Source organism: Cucumis sativus, chromosome 3, assembly GCF_000004075.3.
Source record: "Cucumis sativus cultivar 9930 chromosome 3, Cucumber_9930_V3, whole genome shotgun sequence".
NCBI lineage: Eukaryota > Viridiplantae > Streptophyta > Magnoliopsida > Cucurbitales > Cucurbitaceae > Cucumis > Cucumis sativus.
The window spans coordinates 5,525,011-5,547,641 of NC_026657.2; the positions used below are offsets into that span (position 1 = coordinate 5,525,011).

Consider the following 22,631-nt stretch of genomic DNA (forward strand, 5'->3'; position numbering starts at 1 on the left):
TGAGTTTGCACATTTATCAAGAAACGCTATTTTACAACACTACACTTTAAATACAAACTTCCTAACTTCACATATTAATTAGAGTTTATAACTCATCAACTCAACTCAATGTCCAGAACACTCTCTACTAAGTGATAATCAATATAAATTAAAGAATGACATCATAAGAGTTTGAACACGAGATGCTAGAATATGGTATATTTAAACTATGAGCTGAATTATATTCTCATCATTTATTTTGGAAACAGCTCTACTTTATTTTAAAGAAAAGAAATGTCGCTTAACTTTAATGATCAATTAAATTTGATAAAATGAAGGGGGAAACACCTCTGCATTAAAAGGAGATAAAAGGGTACAACAATATGGATCCCAAAATATAATTTTAAAATTGTAGATGGCAATAAAGAAAAAGAAAAAAAAAAAAACACTGTTTTCTATGCAAGAGGGAGAAGGGAAGGAGGGGATGAGGATGCAGTAGATTTTTCTCTGGCTTTTTTTTTTTAAGAGGAAGATCAAAAGCAGATTTCATCTGCTCTGCTTTTGCTTTACAGCTCTCCCTTTAAGACTATTCCATCTTCTAATAAAGCTTTCAAATCCCACATTCTTTTACATGGATAATTGGTCCACTATTGTAGGGCAACTAGGAAGAAGGAATAAAGTTGAAGAAATCATTTGGAATTAGAAATATAAGCTAAGAGAAATTTCCCACAATTAAAAAAAACATATAATAATAAGACCTCCCACTGACCTACTGGCTCCTTCTTCTTCTTCCTCTGCTGCAGCCTGCATCTCTCCCATCATTATAGATTGATCATTCAACACCATTGTAATGATATATTAATAATCATCATCTTCTTTGCCACCCACAAGTTACCAACTCATTATTAGTTTTGTTCTGGTAAATATTACTTCTACAAAAGTGGATAACTTTTACCATATGATCAATAAATACCATCCCCCAAAAAAACAAAAAAAAACAAAAGAAAAAAGGGATCATGAACGTGGTTTTGAATGATCTTCCTTGTGGCATTTCTTTTTCTTGGCTTCTAAGAATATATTCCTTGTAGTCAGAATTTAAAGAGGTAAAGGATTAGGAAAGAAACATCATTTGGTATAATTGGATTCTTGGGTTAAAAAAATGTGTCATGTTCCACTCTATTGAGATTCACCCATTTCAAAGAGAAATTATTGGATGAAACCAACAAAATGATGGTTGTCTGGTTAAGATTCTGTCCTCGTCGCGGGAAGGGAAAAACATCATGTGGGAGTGGCATTATAGATGAGTTTGAGTTAAGGGCTATAATGTACAGAAGCCAGTACTGTCCTGAATTTCCTGGTTAGTTTTCAGGTTGACAGGCTGATTTGGAGGAGTGAAAGAAAAGATAAAAAAAGAAGAGACAAAACTAAACATATAAGAGTTATTTACCAAAAGCTTGAGTACTGAACTATTTTTATTGATGGAAAGTGCAAATCCTTCAGTTCATATCTCTCTCATTCAAAGCAATAAAGAGCATCCTTTAATTAAAGCTAAAGGGTATTGTTGTCATATGAATAAAGAAAGGAAACAAAGCATCACCTTTGCTTTTTTATTATATGTGTATATATATATTTTCCTTTTTTTCTTTCTTTTGTTTCTTTTCCTTTTTCCCTCCCCACTTCCCCATTTGATCTTTCTATTATCCAACGGCCATCTTTTAATTTACATTTTGCTAGCTACATATCTTTCTACAGAACCATCTTCTATCTTTCCTTTTCTTCATCCTTTTTTCCTCTTAGCTTTGCTAAAAGAAACTTGATATAGAGGAATTCAGAAAGCAAAGGAACCATTTTTGTAGCAGAATTTCAAACCTTGCGTCTCTGTTCTAAAAGGAAAGAAAAGCAAATAAAAGAGGAGAAAGAAAAGGAGGAGCTTTGTTTTTCTTACTTGTATTTGAAGACTTGTTTACTATGAACATGTTTGATTCCTTAAGCCCAAACACACTTGAAGAAGTTCAACATATTATTCTTCCACTGTCTTTTCCTCTTCACTTTCCTGCAAAATATATAATTGCAAAGCTGCTTAAAACCTTTGGTCTTTCCTTCCTCTGCTTCCAAATTCAATTCCCTTGATACAATTTTGGGAAAGAAAAAACAAACATGTTTTTCCTTGTTTTTACATTCTTCTCTCTTCTAGGCTTCTCTTCTTCCCACAGTTTGGTCAGTGATTTCCATGTTTTGCTTGCTCTCAAACAAGGGTTTGAATTCTCTGACTCTTCTACACTAAGCACTTGGACAGCCTCAAACTTCAGCTCAGTTTGTTCATGGGTCGGGATTCAGTGTTCTCACGGACGAGTTGTTTCAGTCAACTTGACAGATTTGAGTCTTGGTGGCTTTGTTTCACCGTTGATTTCAAATCTTGACCAACTTACTGAGTTGTCCGTCGCAGGAAATAACTTTTCTGGTGGCATTGAAGTCATGAATTTGCGTTACCTTCGATTCCTTAACATCTCAAACAACCAGTTCACTGGGACTCTGGACTGGAACTTTTCGAGTCTGCCGAACTTGGAGGTGTTGGATGCCTATAACAACAACTTCACTGCTCTACTCCCCACTGAGATTTTGAATTTACAGAACCTCAAATACTTAGACCTTGGAGGTAACTTTTTTCATGGAAAAATCCCTGAAAGCTATGGCAGTTTAGAAGGGTTGCAATATCTTTTTCTTGCAGGAAATGATTTGGTTGGGAAAATCCCAGGAGCGTTGGGAAATCTCACAAATTTGAGAGAAATTTACTTGGGCCATTACAATGTTTTTGAAGGGGGACTTCCACCCGAACTTGGGAAATTGGCCAATTTGGTTCTCATGGACATTGCAGACTGTGGTTTGGACGGTCAAATTCCTCATGAACTTGGGAATTTGAAGGCCTTGGAGACTCTATATATGCATACAAACCTATTCTCAGGTTCGATTCCTAAGCAGTTAGGCAATCTGACAAACTTGGTCAATTTGGATCTCTCCAACAATGCACTCACGGGAGAAATCCCATCTGAGTTTGTTGAGCTCAAACAGCTCAACCTTTACAAGCTCTTCATGAACAAACTTCATGGATCTATCCCAGACTACATAGCAGATTTGCCAAACTTGGAGACGTTGGAACTGTGGATGAACAACTTCACCAGCACAATCCCTAAGAATCTTGGCCAAAATGGGAGGCTTCAGCTCCTTGATTTGTCAACAAACAAGCTCACAGGTACAATACCTGAGGGCTTGTGTTCATCAAACCAGCTGAGAATATTGATTCTGATGAACAACTTCCTGTTTGGGCCAATCCCTGATGGTTTGGGGACATGTACCAGTCTTACAAAAGTGAGGTTAGGGCAAAACTATCTGAACGGAAGCATTCCCAATGGCTTCATTTACTTGCCTCAGCTAAATTTAGCAGAGTTTCAGGACAATTACCTTTCTGGAACACTTTCAGAAAACTGGGAGAGTTCATCAATACCCATCAAATTAGGGCAACTTAATCTCTCTAACAATCTTCTCTCAGGAACTTTACCATCTTCACTTTCTAATTTGTCTTCTCTGCAAATTCTCCTCCTCAATGGCAACCAGTTTTCTGGTACAATTCCTCCTTCCATTGGAGAACTCAATCAACTTCTAAAGCTTGATCTTAGCAGAAACTCGCTTTCAGGTGAAATTCCACCTGAAATTGGGAATTGTATTCATCTCACTTACCTTGATTTGAGCAGAAACAACCTCTCTGGCCCAATTCCTCCTGAAATTTCCAATGCACATATTCTCAATTACCTCAACTTGTCAAGAAATCACCTAAATCAATCCCTACCAAAATCATTAGGAGCAATGAAGAGCCTGACGATTGCTGATTTCTCCTTCAACGATTTCTCCGGAAAGCTACCGGAATCCGGACTTGCGTTCTTCAATGCTTCATCCTTCGCCGGAAATCCTCAGCTCTGCGGCTCTCTCCTCAACAATCCCTGCAACTTCGCAACAACAACAACAACAAAGTCGGGAAAAACTCCAACGTATTTCAAGCTAATATTCGCCCTCGGCCTATTAATTTGCTCTCTAGTGTTCGCCATAGCGGCAGTAGTGAAAGCGAAATCATTCAAACGAAATGGATCAAGTTCATGGAAAATGACCTCATTCCAAAAGCTTGAATTCACCGTCTTCGACGTCTTGGAGTGCGTGAAAGACGGCAACGTGATCGGACGAGGCGGCGCCGGCATCGTCTACCACGGGAAAATGCCGAACGGAGTTGAAATCGCAGTGAAGAAACTCCTAGGGTTCGGCCCTAACAGTCACGATCATGGATTCCGAGCCGAAATCCAAACCCTAGGCAACATTCGACACCGAAACATTGTGAGATTACTCGCATTCTGCTCCAATAAAGAGACAAACCTCCTCGTGTATGAATACATGAGGAATGGAAGCTTAGGCGAAGCACTCCATGGCAAAAAAGCCTCGTTCCTTGGATGGAATTTGAGATACAAAATCGCGATTGAAGCCGCCAAAGGTCTGTGCTACCTCCACCACGATTGCTCTCCACTAATCGTTCATCGAGACGTGAAATCGAACAACATCCTCTTGAATTCAAACTTCGAAGCTCACGTCGCGGATTTCGGATTGGCGAAGTTCATGTTCGACGGCGGCGCGTCGGAATGCATGTCGGTGATCGCCGGATCTTACGGCTACATCGCTCCTGGTACGTCGTCTCTTTTCTTTTTTCCTTTTTCCTTTTTCTTCTTCATTTCTCCTTCCCGAAATTAAAATTTAATTTTGAATTAATTTTTATTTCTCGGATTTGAGTCGTTACAGTGTTAGTTAAGTTAGTTAATTGCTAAAATTTGTTTGGTGGGCCATTTTGATTGAATTAGTCAGTCAATCCCAGCCGTCCGATTCTCACTGCCAACAAAATCCAAGGGCAGTGATTGATAGTGACCTTCACCGATTATGGATATGGATAGGGATACATACAAATCAAATAAAACTCATTTTCCTATTTATTCTCTTTTTTCATCCAAACATTCTTATTACAAATCCTTAGCTAATATTTATAAATAGTCTTTAATTAATTATAAAATTTATACAAGAACTGAAACAAACATAAGCTTGAAATTTGAAAAGTTCAGCTTTTAAGATTAAGATTCAAATAAAGTAAAAGAAATGAGACCTGAAAGAACACATAGAGGTGGTGGTAAAAAAGAAAAAGAAAAAGAAAAGAATATTATATAAATACAGAATCCGAATTTTGGGGAGTGCTAAAAAAGAAAAATCTATATTAAAGGGAAGAATTTTCTAGGAAGACGCACCAAAAAAATAAAATTAAAAAGAAGAAAAACTAAGTAGTGATGGAGGGCCCAGCCGGCAAATGATCAGATCAGAATCTGACGGCTCTGATTCTATCATCAGCCTGTCATCTGATGGACACAAGCTGACGATATCAGACTCTCCTTTCAATCTTCAACCATTCTCTCTATCTTCGCCCCACATTTATACGAATTAGCTTTCTTAATTTCATTACTAAACTATATTAACTCTAATACAAAATTAGCTTTCATGTTTTTTTTATTATTATTATTTTACATGATAATGGTTGCTTTAAAAAGCTAATGATGGACTTAGATGGTGATTGACATTGCTATCATGATAAACTTTTGATGTTAATGCAATCATGCTAATAATTATCTTTCATTATACTAATTATACATATATTTCAAGTTCACTTTTTTGTAAATCTCAATAACGTAGATGTTGATAATGTTTTTTTTCTCTTTGTAGAATATGCATATACATTGAAAGTCGATGAGAAAAGTGATGTGTATAGTTTTGGAGTGGTGCTATTAGAGCTTTTGACGGGACGTCGACCAGTTGGAGATTTTGGGGATGGAGTGGTTGATATAGCACAATGGTGCAAAAGAGCTCTAACAGATGGCGAGAATGAAAATGACATTATTTGCGTAGCTGACAAAAGGGTAGGAATGATACCAAAAGAGGAAGCAAAACACTTATTCTTCATAGCAATGTTATGTGTGCAAGAGAACAGTGTGGAAAGACCAACAATGAGAGAAGTGGTTCAAATGTTGGCTGAGTTTCCTCACCAATCTCCCACTTGTTTCCAATCTTCCTCCTCCTCTTCTCCCTGTCAAAAATTGAAGACCGACGAAAAGGAAAGAGAACGTCAATCAAAGTCCAAACCAGATCATTTAGTTTAACAAGAAAAGAAAAGAGAGTAACGATTTCTTTTTCTTTTTAATTTTTGGTTCATTCGGGTTTTATCAATATATAGATTAATATTGGGGCTTAGTTTCATATGTTTTTTTCTTTTTCTCTCTTTTAAGCTTTAGAATATTGTGTGTTAAATGGGTTGTTTTGATATATATGTAAAGGTTTTTTTTTTAAAAGCTATTGAGTATGGTTGGCTAAGAAAATTAGTTAGTGATAGCTTTTGAGGGAATTTGTGAGGGAAAAGAGTTAGAAAGAAAGTGGGGATGGGAGTGAGAGAAATAAATTAAATGAAAAGATAGCACATCTTTTAAAGGAATGGATGGAGAGGCAAAATGCAAGCATCAATGGAAACTTGCACATTAGCCCTTGACTTTGTATCATAATTCGATCCTAGTCATCAATATATATATATATATATATAACATTATTAAAAATTATCAATCATGATTTTAGATTATGATTACATGTTCTATTATTATCTATGATATGGATAATACTATATGCTTCTTTTACTCTCTCATGATCTAACTCATTAACACATGTTATGTCATCATTTCTTTGTTTTCAATATAAAATTAAGTCAACCTTGAGTTATAAATGAATTTTAGTTCTATATGTTTCTCTAATGAATTCACTTTTGATTTATAAAATATATGGATTGAAAGTATTATTGTATTAATAATTGATAACCTCATTGTTTAAGAACAAAAAAATCCAATACGACCCCTACATTAGGAAGTACTTTTTGATATATCAATGATTAATTAATTGTATTTGTTCTCATATGAGACTACCAAGGTTTAGCTTCGGGGTGTTTGATATATCTCTAAAAAAAACTATTCTATTTGATCTAAAATGAAATAGTTCTTATGGATTTAACGTTTAAACAATTTGACAAAGTAATTCAAGCCCAAAATGGAGCAAGTAGTAACAAAGGGCATTTGATTGTGTTAGCATTATGGCAATGTACTTAACTTCTGCTTAAACACTTTGACAGATAATTAATAGATTATAAATGAGACTTTTCAGATGTTAAGATAATATTGGTTTAATATGTTTTATAAGCTATAGATTTTTTCTTCAACTTCACTCCTTTATTTCATCTGGTTTAAATCACCTAACTAGTGAAGGTTAAATCCATACATGTTAGTGATATAGATTATCCTATTGACTAAATCACTGAAGGGCACCCAAAATCTTAATGCAATCATTGCTCTGTTAGCCTAATGGAACAAAAGTCTTTAGTTTAATTAATTGATAGGTAGGGAGCTTGTTTGGCTTTATCAACCAATTCGAACTATGTTAAAATGTCGGTTGAGTTGAACAAAATTATGTTCGGTTGTCCTTTATTACATTTTGTTGTATCCATTATTTTCTTCACTTCGTTTTTAATTCACTCAAAATTCTTCTTGCATTGATTTAACTAAAAAATGACAACAAAACACATTTTACGCTTTATAAATGTATTTAATTGGTTGAATGCCTCTGATAGCATTTCATTTACGTCGATAAAGAAGGATAGATGAAAGTTGTTGAGCTTAATAAAACCCTTTGTTTTTTGGCATTAGAAATGCAAGGTAATGTCGTTGGAGCGATGGCTATATCTGATTCCAAAATATTAGATGGTGACAACATTAAAGTATTAATAGATGTGGTCATAGAAGGTGATTGTGCAATTCTCATACAACAAAGAAAGAGGCCAACAATCTATCAAGGGAAATAGGTTCACATATATTATGGTCACGCCATCTCGTATTTGTTGTTAATGAAAATGTAATGCATTTTCCAATTTTTGATATCTACGGGATAGTGTATATTAACGATAGTGTTAATATTTGTGAAAAAAGGATGCCAGAAAGTTGACTAAAGATATGGCTACGATCGCAATGACACTGATTCGATCATGGAATTTAAAGTTCTTCAGTAGCACTACGATGTTTACTAAGACAACTTGAACATATGGGGTCACTAATCTGAATTATTGCACCATTTGGAGTATTTGGTGTGCAAAGAAAATGTTGCATATTGATTGAGGTGTTGCGAGATTTCTGTTCTGTGCCCCCAATATCTACTTCTTGTCTCGATGCATACATGATGTAGGTGACGCAATTAAAGCAATATTGTTGAGTAATTACGTTTGAAATTTACTGATGCATTTTTTGTTCTCACTGCACTTGTAGGTATCTGTACAAATTATTGATAAAAGCAAAACTTTGAGTCTGTACGAGTTTTTGAACGATGGAAGATAATTTGTAGAAATACAAGTTATTATAGCCTTTTAGATAGAATAATGAGACCAAAACGTGTAATAAGTGTGTCAAAACGTGTAGCTTATATTGTAAATTCATAAATACTCATAATACACTCTACATAAGTCTTTATGCCTGTTTCACCCTGTTTTTAGTGTCTTAACGCAGGATTATGAACAAAAGAAGAGACTAGTGAATCGCAGATGAACTCGTGCAAAGGCTACGCGAGAAGACCTAGGCGAGATCCCCATCAGCATGTGAGGAAGGTTCACTAGAAGACCAAGAATGGTAGTTTGGAGTTGATGTGACATTAAAATGAACTAGTCAATACTGACATGTTCATAAGAATAGAAGTTTTCCATTGAAAGTTGCCTATAAAAGGACTTTATCTTATCAAGTTGAAGGAGGTTGGCTTCGAGAGAAGTCAAATGTTTGAATGAACCGATCATAAGTCTTATCACGTTATTTAAGCTATACTCATCAATTGGATAGTGTATATCGCCAACTACTCGAGAGAGCAAGTAGCAAGAATATGGCTAATGCGCGCAAGGGGGAGTTTAGAGATAAACTCCACCTTGACGAGATAACTTCCATCATTTGTGTCCCGAAAGAAGAACAAGTGTTGGTATCTGGTGTCGAGAGGTTACCACTTTTAAAAGAGAAGTGCTATAAGTCCTATAAGTAAACTCTTCTAGATATATCTCACTTTAACCAAACTTAGTCATTTGCATCCCCAGAGGTGAGCAAGTGTGGTATTAAGGCACTGAGAGGTGCTTGCCTTAATCACAAGCTAGTTAACTAGACTTTATCTCATCAAGCTAAGGCTTCCGCATGACTTAATCGCCTAGCGTAATGCGGAGACCTTCCTTCACCTTTTCTTAGCACAAGTTAATTCATGTGTCTATCTCACCTCCACTCTAATCCCCCTTTTACGTTCTCTAGTGTAGATAAGTAGATATAGTTTAAACTTACACTATCACACTGTATAGATATTATTGTATATTGCATGAATGAAGAGTGAACTCTATAACTAAGTTTTGATATCAATTTTCTGTGTTGGATCCTAGACTACCCAAAAAATCTATTGTTTCGCTTATACTTGAGCAAGCAATTGAAAAACTTGTACTCAACAAGGACTTAGTAATTACATGATGAAGAGATTCATAATAAGCATCTAGCATGAGATGACCATGATCAATGACTCACCTCCTATAATTAGAAAATAGAAATAGACAAACACTACTTGACACATTGTGTTTGAAAGTCTGAAACAGAGACACCACCAATGTATCTATCTCATTGTGATCTAGTTATAAGGAATCATGTGCACAGTTGTTGAGTTGTAGATTACGTTGAACAGATGGACTACTACTATTTCCTTACAATTATGTGTATATATATTTTACACAAATAGAGCATTTGTTATTTGGTTGCAATATTACTCTAACATGCATTTTTTTCAAACATATATATAGAAATCACTCGAGTTTGGTGGTCGTATATTACATGAAGGGTGTTATCTTTTAGATCGATCATTTGAAAAATAGTATCTACGAAGATATAAGAAAGTAGTTGGAATGTATGTGATCCTTACTTTATAACTATTTTACCTTCAGAAATCAATTTATATTGTTTCTTTACAATTATGGGTATATTTTTCACAATTAGACCATTCTTTACAAACATGCATTTTTTTTTTCAAACATATAAAGTAGTAATTGATGGAGTTTGGTGGTTGTAAATTTCATGAAGGGTGTTGTCTTTTGGATTGATCCTATGAAAAATAGTATCCACAAAAATATATATAACAATCACTGAAGATTTTTTTTAATGTATGTGATCCTTACTTCACTGGACAATGTCGAATGTATGCCACTACTTTCACTATTTTATGTTCTCCTTTGTAGGCCATTCAACATCTAAAAAAAACCAATTTGAAAGGTTGTCAAGCTAGGTGAATATCGATGCTAGAACAATAGCCAATTACTTCGTACATTTAACATATATATGTTTTTTGTATGTGTACGCACAGTGTCCTAAACAATTAGGAACGATAGAATGTGGTTATTATGTCATGTATGAAATAATTTTGTCAAAGAGTACTTCAATCCCAAACATAGTATATATGTGTATAAAACTTTAAAACTATTCATTAACTTATTATTAATGTCACTCATTTAAAACCAGTATACATATGAAATGTTCACCTCATACTTACACACAAGATGATACTAACTGTGTATAAGGTGTTGAGTTTGTAGGCTTGCATGTATTTTTTGCTTAACATCATATAGTTATTACTTTTTTTTTATCTGTTTTGGTGTAAGTTATGTTTTAAGGACGAATGACACATATCTACCAATCAATTCACATGGTTTTGGGAGCAATTAAAAAGCACAGAAGTGAGTTACTAGTTGTTGTATGACATTTATATTATATTTTACACTACAGTGTTATATTCTATATTATTGTGATATTTATGTTTTCTCTTGGAAAGACTTGATCGATGTTCAAATATAAGTACAAGGCAAAAGAACCTTTTTTTAAGGGTCAAGCAACTTGGTGGTGGCAAATAGGTTTATGATCTCTACATGCTAATTTTACCAACCCTCACCCATGGATAACAAAATAAAAGAAAAAAAGGAAAAAACAAAGAAAGTTAATCAATTTTCTTAGATACACAATGTATTGTTATAGGTTGTGTTTATTTGCATATGACATTTAATTTGATATAGTTATATTAATTATATGTTTTGATTGTGTAGATAGACTTTTATGAGATTAATATTGTTATGATATGGTAAGCCTAGATTTGCCGTGGGTATAGATTATTAAGTTATGTTTTATAACTAAAACCTCAACTCCATTTCATTAGAGGTGTTTATACTTTTTGGTTTGCAGTTTGACATTAACTTTTTAGGAAAGATTGATGATTGTGATAACTTATTGGTATAGTAAAGGTAAGCACACTTGTATTCCTGTTTATGTGTAGTGTGACCTCTACATTAACGCTTATTTTTTCTATTAGGTTTTGCATGCAAGAATACACAGGGGAGTATTGAAGTCATGAGAGCAATGAGATATGTTTGTAAGATTTTTTTTCTACGGGTTAGTGAATAAACTTCGAACGCAATGTACATATCGAAGTTTACTATTTGTAAATTCTTGTAAACCTTTGACCAAAAATATATTTTTGTGCAAATAGTTATAAAGTGTATGATACCTATATATATACTGAACTTTTTACAGTTTCATGTTTCCATATGGGTATGTATAGTTAGAAGTATTATGTAATTGAAATGGTATGTGTAATGACAAAGCTACAAAAAAATAACAACCTTCTATGAATTTATTTTCTTGACGATAAATGTTCTAATATAGGATTCTATAACATTTGATGTGAAAAAAGAAGTGTCAAGGTTGGGATACTTTTGACATGCAATGATAGCCATGCTAACCATATCCTTGACAGGAAAAACATGTAATCGTGTAAAATTTTGTGATATTTTATAAGAGTTACTGATATGCAAAAAGACACAAACAAGTACTTGAATCTATGCCAATGGATGATATTAATTAACTGTTGTAATATATTAAAAAATGACAATTAATAGTTGCCAATACCAATTAATTTGTGACATTTATAGATAATCGTACGTTATAGGCAATACAATACTGTAAAAAAACTGTCAATAATTTTAAATCAAACAAATTTTAAATCTCATGGTAGCCCATTTTTCTTACAGTGGAATGATGCTAGCAAGCGTATTTGAAGAAATTGTTGGGTTTATGGTAAGAGTGGTCATACTGTTGCAATGTGCAAGCACAAGAAGAAACAAAATTTCGACAATCAAGCCAAAAGTTAATGAAAAATGAAGGTTCGGTTGTTGTCATTTCTGAGGTAAATTTGGCTTTAGACACCAAAAGTTAATGAATTGATACTGATGCCTACTAGGCACATTTGTAAGGACAAGTCATTGTTCATTACATATGAGAAGCTAGATGATAGTGATAAGTTGTACATGAAAAATGCTTCAATAGCCTCTGTGGAAGGCAAAGAGAAGATCATACTAAAATGGACTTTTGAAAATGATACTTATCCTCAATAATGTGTGGCATGTTAAAAGAATCTAGTGTTAAGAACTCTACTTAATTAAAAATGGGTTCAAGCTTATATTTGTATCAGATAAATTTATTCTAACAGACGGAGTATGTATGTGAGAAAAAACTATCTAAGTAATGACATGTTCAAACTAAATGTACTGCCACAAATGCCAAATAATGATAATATCAACTCTTTTGCTTATATGTGGAGTTCTGTGATGTTTGACATTCTAGATTGGGACAAGTCAATTATATTGTTGTTCTTTACATAGACTGGTATGATTAGAACTATTGTCTAATTTTAATATTGATAACAGACACAAATGTGAAGTTTGTGTTGGATTAAAGTTTACAAAGAAAAGCATTTTGATTTGAGAAAAGAAGTAATGAGTTACTTGATTGATTTAATTGATGATTATAGTAAATATTGCTAATTATATTTATTACACAGTAAGAATGAAACATTTAATGTTTTTAAAACATATAAGGCATATAAGTTGAAAATAAAAGTGCTTAGATAAGATAGATTTGGTGAATATGAACCATCATCAGTATGGGAATTTTGTGAAGTTAATGGTATAATCTATCAAACTACAACACCTTATGTATAATATAATAAAGCAGTGTAGCTGAAAGTAAGAATTGAACTTTAAAGGACGTGGTTAATTGCATGTTAGTTATTTCAGGTTTATTTCACAATTTGTGGGGTAAGCTTTGCTTACAGCAAATTTTATACTAAATAGGATTTCACTTAATTAGAAGACTAATAAGTCATCTTATGAAGTGTGGAATGGAAAGTTGTCCTCATATAAAATGTTGAAAGTCGGAGGGTGTTTAGCAAAGGGTATACAAAGTTCCTTTACAAAAAATTATCAAACATGGACCTAGCTAAGACAATTGATTGTGTCTTTATAGGCTATGGAATGCATAGTAGGTGGCTATAGACTTATGGTGATTAAATCAAAAATATCTAATATTAATAATGATACCATTATGAAATCTATTGAAACTAAATTCTTTGATGATACATGCATTTTCTTCAAACAAGAAAGGACACAAGATTATTAAGGCCAAAAGAACTAATGAGGCTAGCTCTTTGGAAGGCCAAGATGATCAGAAAACTGAGTCTGATTCAAGAAGAAGAAGAAGAACTAAGAAAGCAAAACTTTCTTGGACTTAGTTCCATAACTAATATGATAGAAGGTGAGTCTCAAAACTTTTCAAGCAGTTTCATCATCTCTTGATGCACCTTATTGGAAGGAAACTATGAATAGTGAGCTAGAATCCATTTTACATAATCCATTTATTTATTTATTATTATTTTAAATATCCAAACTAGATTTAAATTATTGCTATTATTATTATATATTGCATAAGTATTGAACTAATGGAACTTTTGTTCTCTAGCTTGATTGGACAAATAATGTGTGTAGTTTAGTTTGGTGCGAGTTGGAAATTGAAAACCATCACTATTCATCTTATTTTTGTTCCATTTTGGAAAAATTGAATGAAGAAGGATCGTTAAGAAAAATAACAAAGTATGAGTTTCACTTTGAAAAAATAGCAAAAAAGATTTTAAATTGTTAGGAGCAAAACATAAAAATTAGAAAAATAAATAAATAGAATAATCCCTCAAATGTCTAATTCTAATATAAAAAATATAATTGTTCACCTAATCCAAAATACACTGTAATTGAAATAATATATGCTACATAAAAATTCCCTAAAAAATATAAAGATTAGAAAAGTTGTCATTAATGGAAAGTTTCATCGGTTCATCTTCCTCTTCTCCTTATTGGCAATTTCGCAGAATTTTGATTCAATTTTCAAAAACACGAAAGAGAGTCGCTGTTCAATCAGCTCCGAGAAGAAATCATAAAATCCAACGAAATTTCATTGGGTCAAAACCTCTCAAACTTCTCAGATTAAACAACACAGTGACGATATTCGACAAGAATCATCCACTTCTTCTTCAAATCATCCAAGAATTTGTCACGACGTTTAAGAGAAACAAGTGGGGACACAATAAACTTCTTCTTCAATTCTTCTCTCACTGTTTGTCTCTTGTTGGTTGTCCCTCTCTCTCAATCTTCTTTTTTTTTTCCTTTTATCTAATAAAACCTAAAAGAAAAATATTCAAATAATTGCAAAAATGTAATTGACATATAATTAAATTTTAAATTTTAAAATCAATTTTTTATTAAAAATATATATTAAAATTTAAATTCAAATTGAATTTCTTTAATAAATGGTTTAAAATATAACAAATTTGAAAATCCGGTATATATTTGCGATTATTGTAGGAGAAGTTGTTGCAATCTTGTCTAGCAACAAAATAATAAATTTAGTACCAAATTTGAACGTTATTTTCAATTAGGATCTTTAAATAAACCATCCTATGAAAGTTTTAATTTTAATTTATTATTATGTTAAATGAACCATTTTATGGATAATCGTTAAATGGATAATTATAAGGGGAAATACAATCTTACATGCATAATTACAAGGAGGATACAAGGTTAATATGAGGTTGTTATAATTATATCAAAGGCATGCCTTTAGAGAATGATGCAATTTTAAATTCAAATTTTGGAGATCATACCACTAAACTTTTAAAATAAAATGATAAAATAAATATATTTATTACAATATATTTATATAATTCGAAAAAAATAAAGGATAAATATGAAAAATTGTTTAGTACTTATATGATATAATAAAATGTTACTTTAAACTCTTTCAAAATTATGGTGAATCAGTTTCTAGACAACCCCGTCAGACATACAAAGTTATTGGATTCTCGTGAAACTCAATAGAATTAGATACACGTTTTTATTTCATTGTAATATTAAGATTTATTTTATATGTTTATTTCTTTCTCACTTAATCAAATGTAGATGGAGATGTGTTGTTTAGACACTCGACGCACATCACATCACATGATAAATATTGTGCGCCTAGTAAATGGGAGTAAACACATACATAATTGTAAAACGTGAAATTGATATAAATGGAACATAAAACATAGTTAATAATGGCTATAGCCACCTATTTTTATCCTACACATATATATATTTTTTAAATACTAATATTCGTAATAATTATTAAATTATTTATTTATTTACTTAAAAGAAAGGTAAAAAAATTAATAATAACATAATATCTTATAATATTTCATTTTTATCCAAACAAAAATAAATCAATTTGTTTTTTAAAAATCTTTTAATATTATATTTGTACTATTTTAAGAAAAAGAAATGAATTTGTTTTAAATAAAATCTTATAATATCAAATTTGACTTACTTAAATCATTTTAGGAAAAAAGAAAATCAATTTTAAATTATTATTATTATATATATGGGTGGCGGCAAGGTTTAAAAAAAACACTTCATTTTCTTTTCCTTTAATCTTTTTATATTTATTATTATTTATATATTTATTTGTTGCAGTTGTCTACCATTTGTATTTTTCTTTTTTATATTTATTTTTTAAACTTGCTTTTCTTGCATGCATAATAATTATTATCACGTAATATTAAATTTATGAATATTTTTTACACTTTGCAATGTTACCATTGTATTTCATATCAATTATTTAATTTTTTTTCTCCTTACCTCATATTTAATTTTACATTTTTTCATTCTAAAAACAAATCCGACGATGGAATTAGAAATATTGGAGTCCGTTATTTCTAAATTCTTGAGGTGAGGAAATCGATTTTTGGAAATCCAAGATTCGATTTCCAATATTTTTTAAAATACGTCCTCAGAAGAGAAGAGCTAGTTTTAAAATAAATTTAAAAATATTTTCAATTCAAGATTTTAAATTTGGCCACCGTTTTTCTAAATGGGTGGTGTTGTGGGGTGCTAATATCTTCCTCACACACAAATGACTCTCGAACTCAATTCTATTTTTCGCATACCATTTTTTAAAATTTGTTTAGTTTATTTCGGTGTCCAATCACACTGTAAAAAAGATTGGTGGTGACTCCTATTTTATTTTAAAACTAGCTCTTTTGAGGACTTCCAAAGATGTGATCCCTCACCTTAAGAATTCTAGGAAATCAAACTCTCAAATTTCCTAGATTTCATCATAAGAATATTTTTAAGAAGTGAGTTATTAAAAAAGTTGATTAAGAAAAACATATGAAATATATATTTATATTTTAAACCCTTCTTTAAAAAAATTAAAAGAAATAATTGTAAAGTACAAATTTCTATACAGTTAAAAAAGAAAATTTAAGAAAGATCTTCAAAATTAGGTCAATAGGAAATAATGCACAATGAAATCAAATATAATATACCCTAAATTAAGCAAGTAAGAGAATATTTTACTTTTTGAAAAAATATTGGAAATCGAATCTTGGATTCCCAAAGAACCAATTTCCTCACCTCAAGAATTTAGAAATAACGAACTCCAATATTTCTAATTTCATCGTCGGGTTTGTTTTTAGAAAAAAAATTAAATAACTGATATGAAATACAATGGTAATATTGCAAAGGGTAAAAAATATTCATAAATTTAATATTACATGATAATAATTATTATGCATGCAAGAAAAGCAAGTTAAAAAAATAAATATAAAAAAGAAAAATACAAATGGTAGACAACTACAACAAATAAATATATAAATAATAAAAAAAAAAAAAGGAAGTTTTTTTTTTTAACCTTGCCGCCACCCATATATATAATAATAATAATGATGATAAAAATAATAATAAAAATAATAATACACAAAAATATTAACCGTAAAAGAAAAGAAAAAAATAGATTTTCAAATCTCAAATAAAATTTACTCGTAGATGAGGTGCGGATCCTTGGGAGTAAATCCCTACCACATGAACTTCGAACAAAGTATATTTTAAAATGGAATTTGATTTGCTAAGGAGAAACAAAAACAAAAACAAAAAAAGTAAAACACTAACGTAATGAAATAAATAAGAAAACTCACCTTTTTAAGAGATTCTCTCTAAAAAAATTTCTAACGTTTTTTCTATAGACTTTTTGTAAGAAAATTTTCTCCAAAGAAATCTTTGTTCAAAAAACTCTTCTCAAAGAATTTTTTTGTTTAAGAAACTCACTTCTTTTTTTTTTTCAAATGACAAGGGTCCCTATTTATAGACCCGGAGTGTACCACAAATTAGGAAAAAGTAATAAGAATAAAATCAAAATTTGATATTATATTAATAAAACAAATTTCAATTTCCTAAAATAAATTAAATGAGATATTTTGATATTTTGTGAAAAATAAATTAATACATCAAATGAATATTAAAATACTTTTATTTAAAATTGATTTTTTTTCCTAAAATGATTTAAGTAAGTCAAAATATATTATAAGATTCTATTTAAAACAAATTCATTTCTTTTTTCCTAAAATAGTACAAATATAATATTAAAAAAAATTTAAAATCAAATTGATTTACTTTTGTTTCCTAGAATGATAAAAATGAAATATTATAAGATATTATGTTATTATTAATTTTTTTACCTTTTTTTAAAGTAAATAAATAAATAATTTAACAATTATTACTAATATTAGTATTTAAAAAAATATATATGTAGCATAAAAATAGGTGGCTACAATGGCAAATCATGATAATACACTTGACTCTCAATACTCAAGTTTTTCAATAATACTCGGTACATACTCCAAAATCGGCAACTTGATTCTTCTCGCCTAGCTCTACATGCTATGCAATGTAATAGTGGTCACTATCGATGATGCGATTACAAGGGCACAATAGGCGATCAAGGCTGCAAGTCCAACGCTTGATGTCATTCACTACCCGTGGGATAAAACAAAATATTGAAAGGTTAGAAAAAAAATGTCTAGTGAGCGGAATCTTTCTCAAACTTTTTAATTCATCAAAGTGGGTCTTTAACGCATTTCATTCATTTTATCAGATAATACATGATAGTATTAATAAGGCACTAAGTTAGAAACACCATCAATCTATGGGATTTTCATTGACTCAAACAAGCGTTTTAATATAACATAAATGTAACACCCCAAAATTTCATGTATTTATTTTTAACCTAATTATCTTATTTTATTAAGATTCTAAATTTTGGGGTGTTATTTTACTATAGTTTGGTGTGGAAGAGAAATAATTGTTTGAAAAAGAAAAGAAAAGAGAAAGAAATAATAATTATAATATGTTATTATTACTATTTTGATTAAAAATCCTTCTCATTTCACGTGCCCTTATTCTTATTCACCTTCTTCCTTCTTCTTCTTCCTCGTGTGTTTCAGTCGGCTGACCCTCTGCTTTCTTTCTTCTTCTTTCTGATCAACTGCTCCCCCACCCACTACCGTCTTCGTTAGTCGAGTCACTTCCGTCCGTTTAAGCCATAGCCTCCACGAAGCCGATTGTCCCGTTTGAGTCGTACAACCCATTGAAGCATCGCCCTATCTTCATCAGCTGCGTCGCGGGCAAGCTCAGTCGAAGCCATCGGTTCATCCAACCGTTCGCGTAGGGTTTCTCTCTCGGTTTGTCAATTGCCCGGTTGCCTCCATCTTTCAAGCCGCACACGTCTCTGTCTCTTCCAGTCCTGCCTGCAAGTCGACGCTCACCTCTCCTAACCAGTCGCTCAGATCTGTTTTGCATGCCATTTCGACTCAATTCATACGGCGCTACCGTTTCTTCCTTGTTGTGAACCATTGGGTTTATTTTTGGTAAGAATGAAATTGTGGGTTTTGTTGTTTAATGGCTATTCATAAATGTTACTGTTGGATTAACCATTTGGTGAAACACTTAATTCTTGAAGGTACTATTTGAAGTCAGCTAGCGAATCCTTAAATTTTCAATAGGTTTGGGGTTGGAGTTTGATTCTTCATCTATTTGGGTAAGTTGTCAAATTCACATTTGGGTGAATTAGATGGATGAAGTTATTTGGGAAAATGCTTGACTTTCTGTTTACTTATGTTTAGGTTGCTTTATTGGACTAATTTAGTATGATAAAGGAGCTTAATTATAGTGAAGTTACGAGGTTTGTACTACTAAACTCTATGTCGAAGTTGAAATATATTGACTGAAAAAGACTTGACTGTTATATTAAATAGAATGTATTGATAGTTTACGGTTGGTTGAATTGTCTGAATTGAGGTGGGCGATGCTTATGCATAAGTTTGATTATGTTGACGAATTGTTATGCTAATGATTGATTATGTACTAGTATGGATAATTTTGATTGTCTATGTGTTGGACTGAAATGATGACGGTAGGTTGGACTATATTTTGAGTTGACTGTTTGAATTGTTAGAATGGACTAAGGAAAATTTGTTAATTTTATCAATGGGGTAGTGTACCTTGTAGGTGTCCTTTGGGATCACCATCTATTTTGCATCCTTCGGGAGCACTAGACTGACTATGTATATCCCAATAGTGGGTCTCTTACTAGATATATTTTATACTCACTCTTCATGTTTGATTTTTTCAGGGAAAGGTAATACAAGAGGTAGACTGACGAGAGACAAGGACATGTGATCGCCCTAAAGAGAATTATGTCAAAAATGCTTCCGTTTATTGTTTTATTGTTTTTAAGTTTTTTTTTAAAATTAAAATGAGTTTATGGTTAGTGACTTTATAAATAGTACTTTTGAAATTTTATTTTGTTTGAAATAGGGCCCAAATAAAATTTATTTGATGTTTATGCGAGATTTTATGACTTTTTATGTTAAACGAAGTGTTTTTATGTGAAAGTAAGGATCTCAGCTTAGATAGAAAAGTTGGATCGTTACGGTATAAGAAAATTTCCCTTTTTAAATCCTTTATCAAAACTTTGGAAAGAAATCATTTCTTCTTGATTCTTTCATCGTTATTCAAATTGCAACATACATACGCGTTTCGCATAATCATTTTACAAATTTACTTACATATATCTTTGTACCATTTTCTCAACTCAAGCGTTTACCACACTCTTTTGTCAAGTTGCAGCTATGTGGAGTAACATCAATACATTTAGCAAGATCCAGCAATTCCACTATGCATAATGTGTTTTCCAATACTTGATCACACAGCAAGTAATGAGCATCACATACCAGATAACACATCAAGTATGAGACATCCTACCCAAGATCACATAGCATGAATAAGACATTCTATTCCAAAACACAGCAAGAGTAGAGCATCTACAGATCACACAACAATGATGATCAAGTTATATTCTTATCACATAGGGTACAAAAGATCATTTCCTTTCAAACTTATCAAATTTCATGCATACTTCATTATTTTATCACATCATTCCAACTCCTAATAAGTTCAATTCATTTTTAAGTTATAAACTCTTTGGGAATTTGAAAGCATGAAATAAATCATATAGTTTACGATCCAAAGGAAATACATTTAAAGGTTCTAACACATTTGGAACTCTCCTTTATTTTGAAGTAACATTTTATAAGAAGAACTCTCTCACACTCAATCAATCAACTAGCTTCTTCACCTAACTTCCTAAGCCAAGAACTTTTATGCAACCTCTTTTCTCATCTCTTCCTTAACTCAATACTAGAAAGAGCAATCCCAATACTCGTGAAATATTGTATTTGTTATTATTTTTATCCCTTTTAATACAATTTTGCATTTTAAACCTTTAATATCAAATTTTGGATACTCTAAAAGCATTAAAAAAAATTTAAATAGCACTGTTTGGATAAGAAAATCTATTCTTCAAAAGAGAATTCAAACAGTGAGCTCCAAAATGTATGTTGGTTGAATTCAATAAATCTAAAAAAGTTAAAATAGAATCTGACATATGAAGTTGTCTTGAAGGTTTAATTGTATCAAACATCACACTTCAATTTTCTATTTCTATTTCTTGTTAGGTTACATCAGTTTCATCATCAGGCTCAAACCCCAAAGCTCCATCCAAGTCCAGCCACTCACCCCATGGTTTCCGCTGCCCATTCCAGTCATATTTGTATCGACCTTTGGCTATCCCAAAACCCTACTCCAATGTTGGAACACTACTACAAAAACAAGCTCTCTTGACGGTTGTAGTTTTCCTTTCTTGACGTTTTTTTCCAAAAACGTCAAGAAAGATGTGATTTCAAATAAAAAAACGTCAAGAATTTTTATGAAATGCCAATTTTCGACTTTCTTGACGTTTATTAAACGTCAAGTAAGATGTATTTTTTCTTGACGTTTTTTAAACATCAAGAAATATCTAATAATTTTTTGACGTTTAAAAAACGTCAAGAATGTTTATGAATTCAACATTCTTGACGTTTTTTAAACGTCAATAATATGTAGTTTTCCTTGACGTTTTAAAAACGTCAAGAAATTTATAAAAAATTCTTAACGTTTTTAAAATGTCGAGATAATTCTAAAAAGTTCTTTACATTTTTAAAAACGTCAAGAAATTTATAAAAAATTCTTGACGTTTTTAAAACGTCAAGATAATTCTAAAAAATCATTGATGTTTTTAAAAACTGCAAGAAATTTTAATTTTTTTTTTTATGTTTTAAAAACGTCAAGAAATTTCTAAAAAAATATTGTGTTAATATTCTTTTACAAAACGCAAAGTTTCAATTAGATCGAAATTATGGGATACTCTCATGAATAATAGCAAATTATGAGTTTTGCTTTTAAAAAATAGTAAATATAATTTTAAATTGTTAGAATACCAAAACATAAAAATTAGAAAAATAAATGAATGAAACAATTCCTGAAATGCTTCTATCAAATATGAAAATACAATTATTTACCTAAACCCCAATGCAAAGTTTCACCTCATGACACCAAAATTTAAAATCAATAAATGTCGTTCATTTAGAATGGGTAATTACAAAATTGAGACATATTCAATCCAAAAGTTCGGCTCTACACCTGTAGAACAGTTATAGTCGAAAGCTTTAAGTTGAAAAGGGGAGCATTGTTGATATTATAATAAAAATGAAATCATGAAATTATACCATAGAATTCAAAATTTATTTACATCTTAGCAAGATATGCATTAGTGAGTTCGTCCACTCAAATCAATGAGTTCTTAATACATTCGAGATTCATTTGAGCTATTCTCTCTCGTTTGCAAGAAAAAATTTCTCTCTTA

At 31.4% G+C, this 22,631-nt stretch overlaps 1 protein-coding gene and 2 long non-coding RNA genes across 3 annotated transcripts; 2 read left to right on the forward strand and 1 right to left on the reverse strand.

The window, feature by feature from the left end:
* Window positions 1-258: 258 nt before the first annotated feature.
* LOC116402666 lies at window positions 259-1,480 on the reverse strand. Its single transcript, XR_004215136.1, has 2 exons — window positions 749-1,480; window positions 259-640 (listed from the first exon to the last, which is right to left on the reverse strand). It is a non-coding gene; the product is annotated as an uncharacterized LOC116402666 (long non-coding RNA).
* A 261-nt stretch (window positions 1,481-1,741) lies between these two features.
* Window positions 1,742-6,659, forward strand: LOC101215633 (leucine-rich repeat receptor-like serine/threonine-protein kinase BAM1). The gene is made up of 2 exons (XM_004150890.3): window positions 1,742-4,702; window positions 5,779-6,659. Exons 1-2 carry the CDS (start codon window positions 2,137-2,139, stop codon window positions 6,210-6,212), a joined length of 3,000 nt encoding a protein of 999 aa, XP_004150938.1. The 5' UTR covers window positions 1,742-2,136; the 3' UTR covers window positions 6,213-6,659.
* Window positions 6,660-18,669: 12,010 nt separating this feature from the next.
* Window positions 18,670-20,418, forward strand: LOC116402824. Its single transcript, XR_004215472.1, has 4 exons — window positions 18,670-19,257; window positions 19,350-19,427; window positions 19,513-19,571; window positions 20,022-20,418. It is a non-coding gene; the product is annotated as an uncharacterized LOC116402824 (long non-coding RNA).
* Window positions 20,419-22,631: the final 2,213 nt, after the last annotated feature.

What these genes read in the sequence shown, in the direction of transcription:
- LOC101215633 (XM_004150890.3), top strand. Translation starts at nt 2,137, where the DNA reads ATGTTTTTCCTTGTTTTTACATTCTTCTCTCTTCTAGGCTTCTCTTCT. An exon ending in TTACGGCTACATCGCTCCTG is followed by an intron (nt 4,703 to 5,778) that starts GTACGTCGTCTC and finishes TTCTCTTTGTAG; the next exon opens with AATATGCATATACATTGAAA.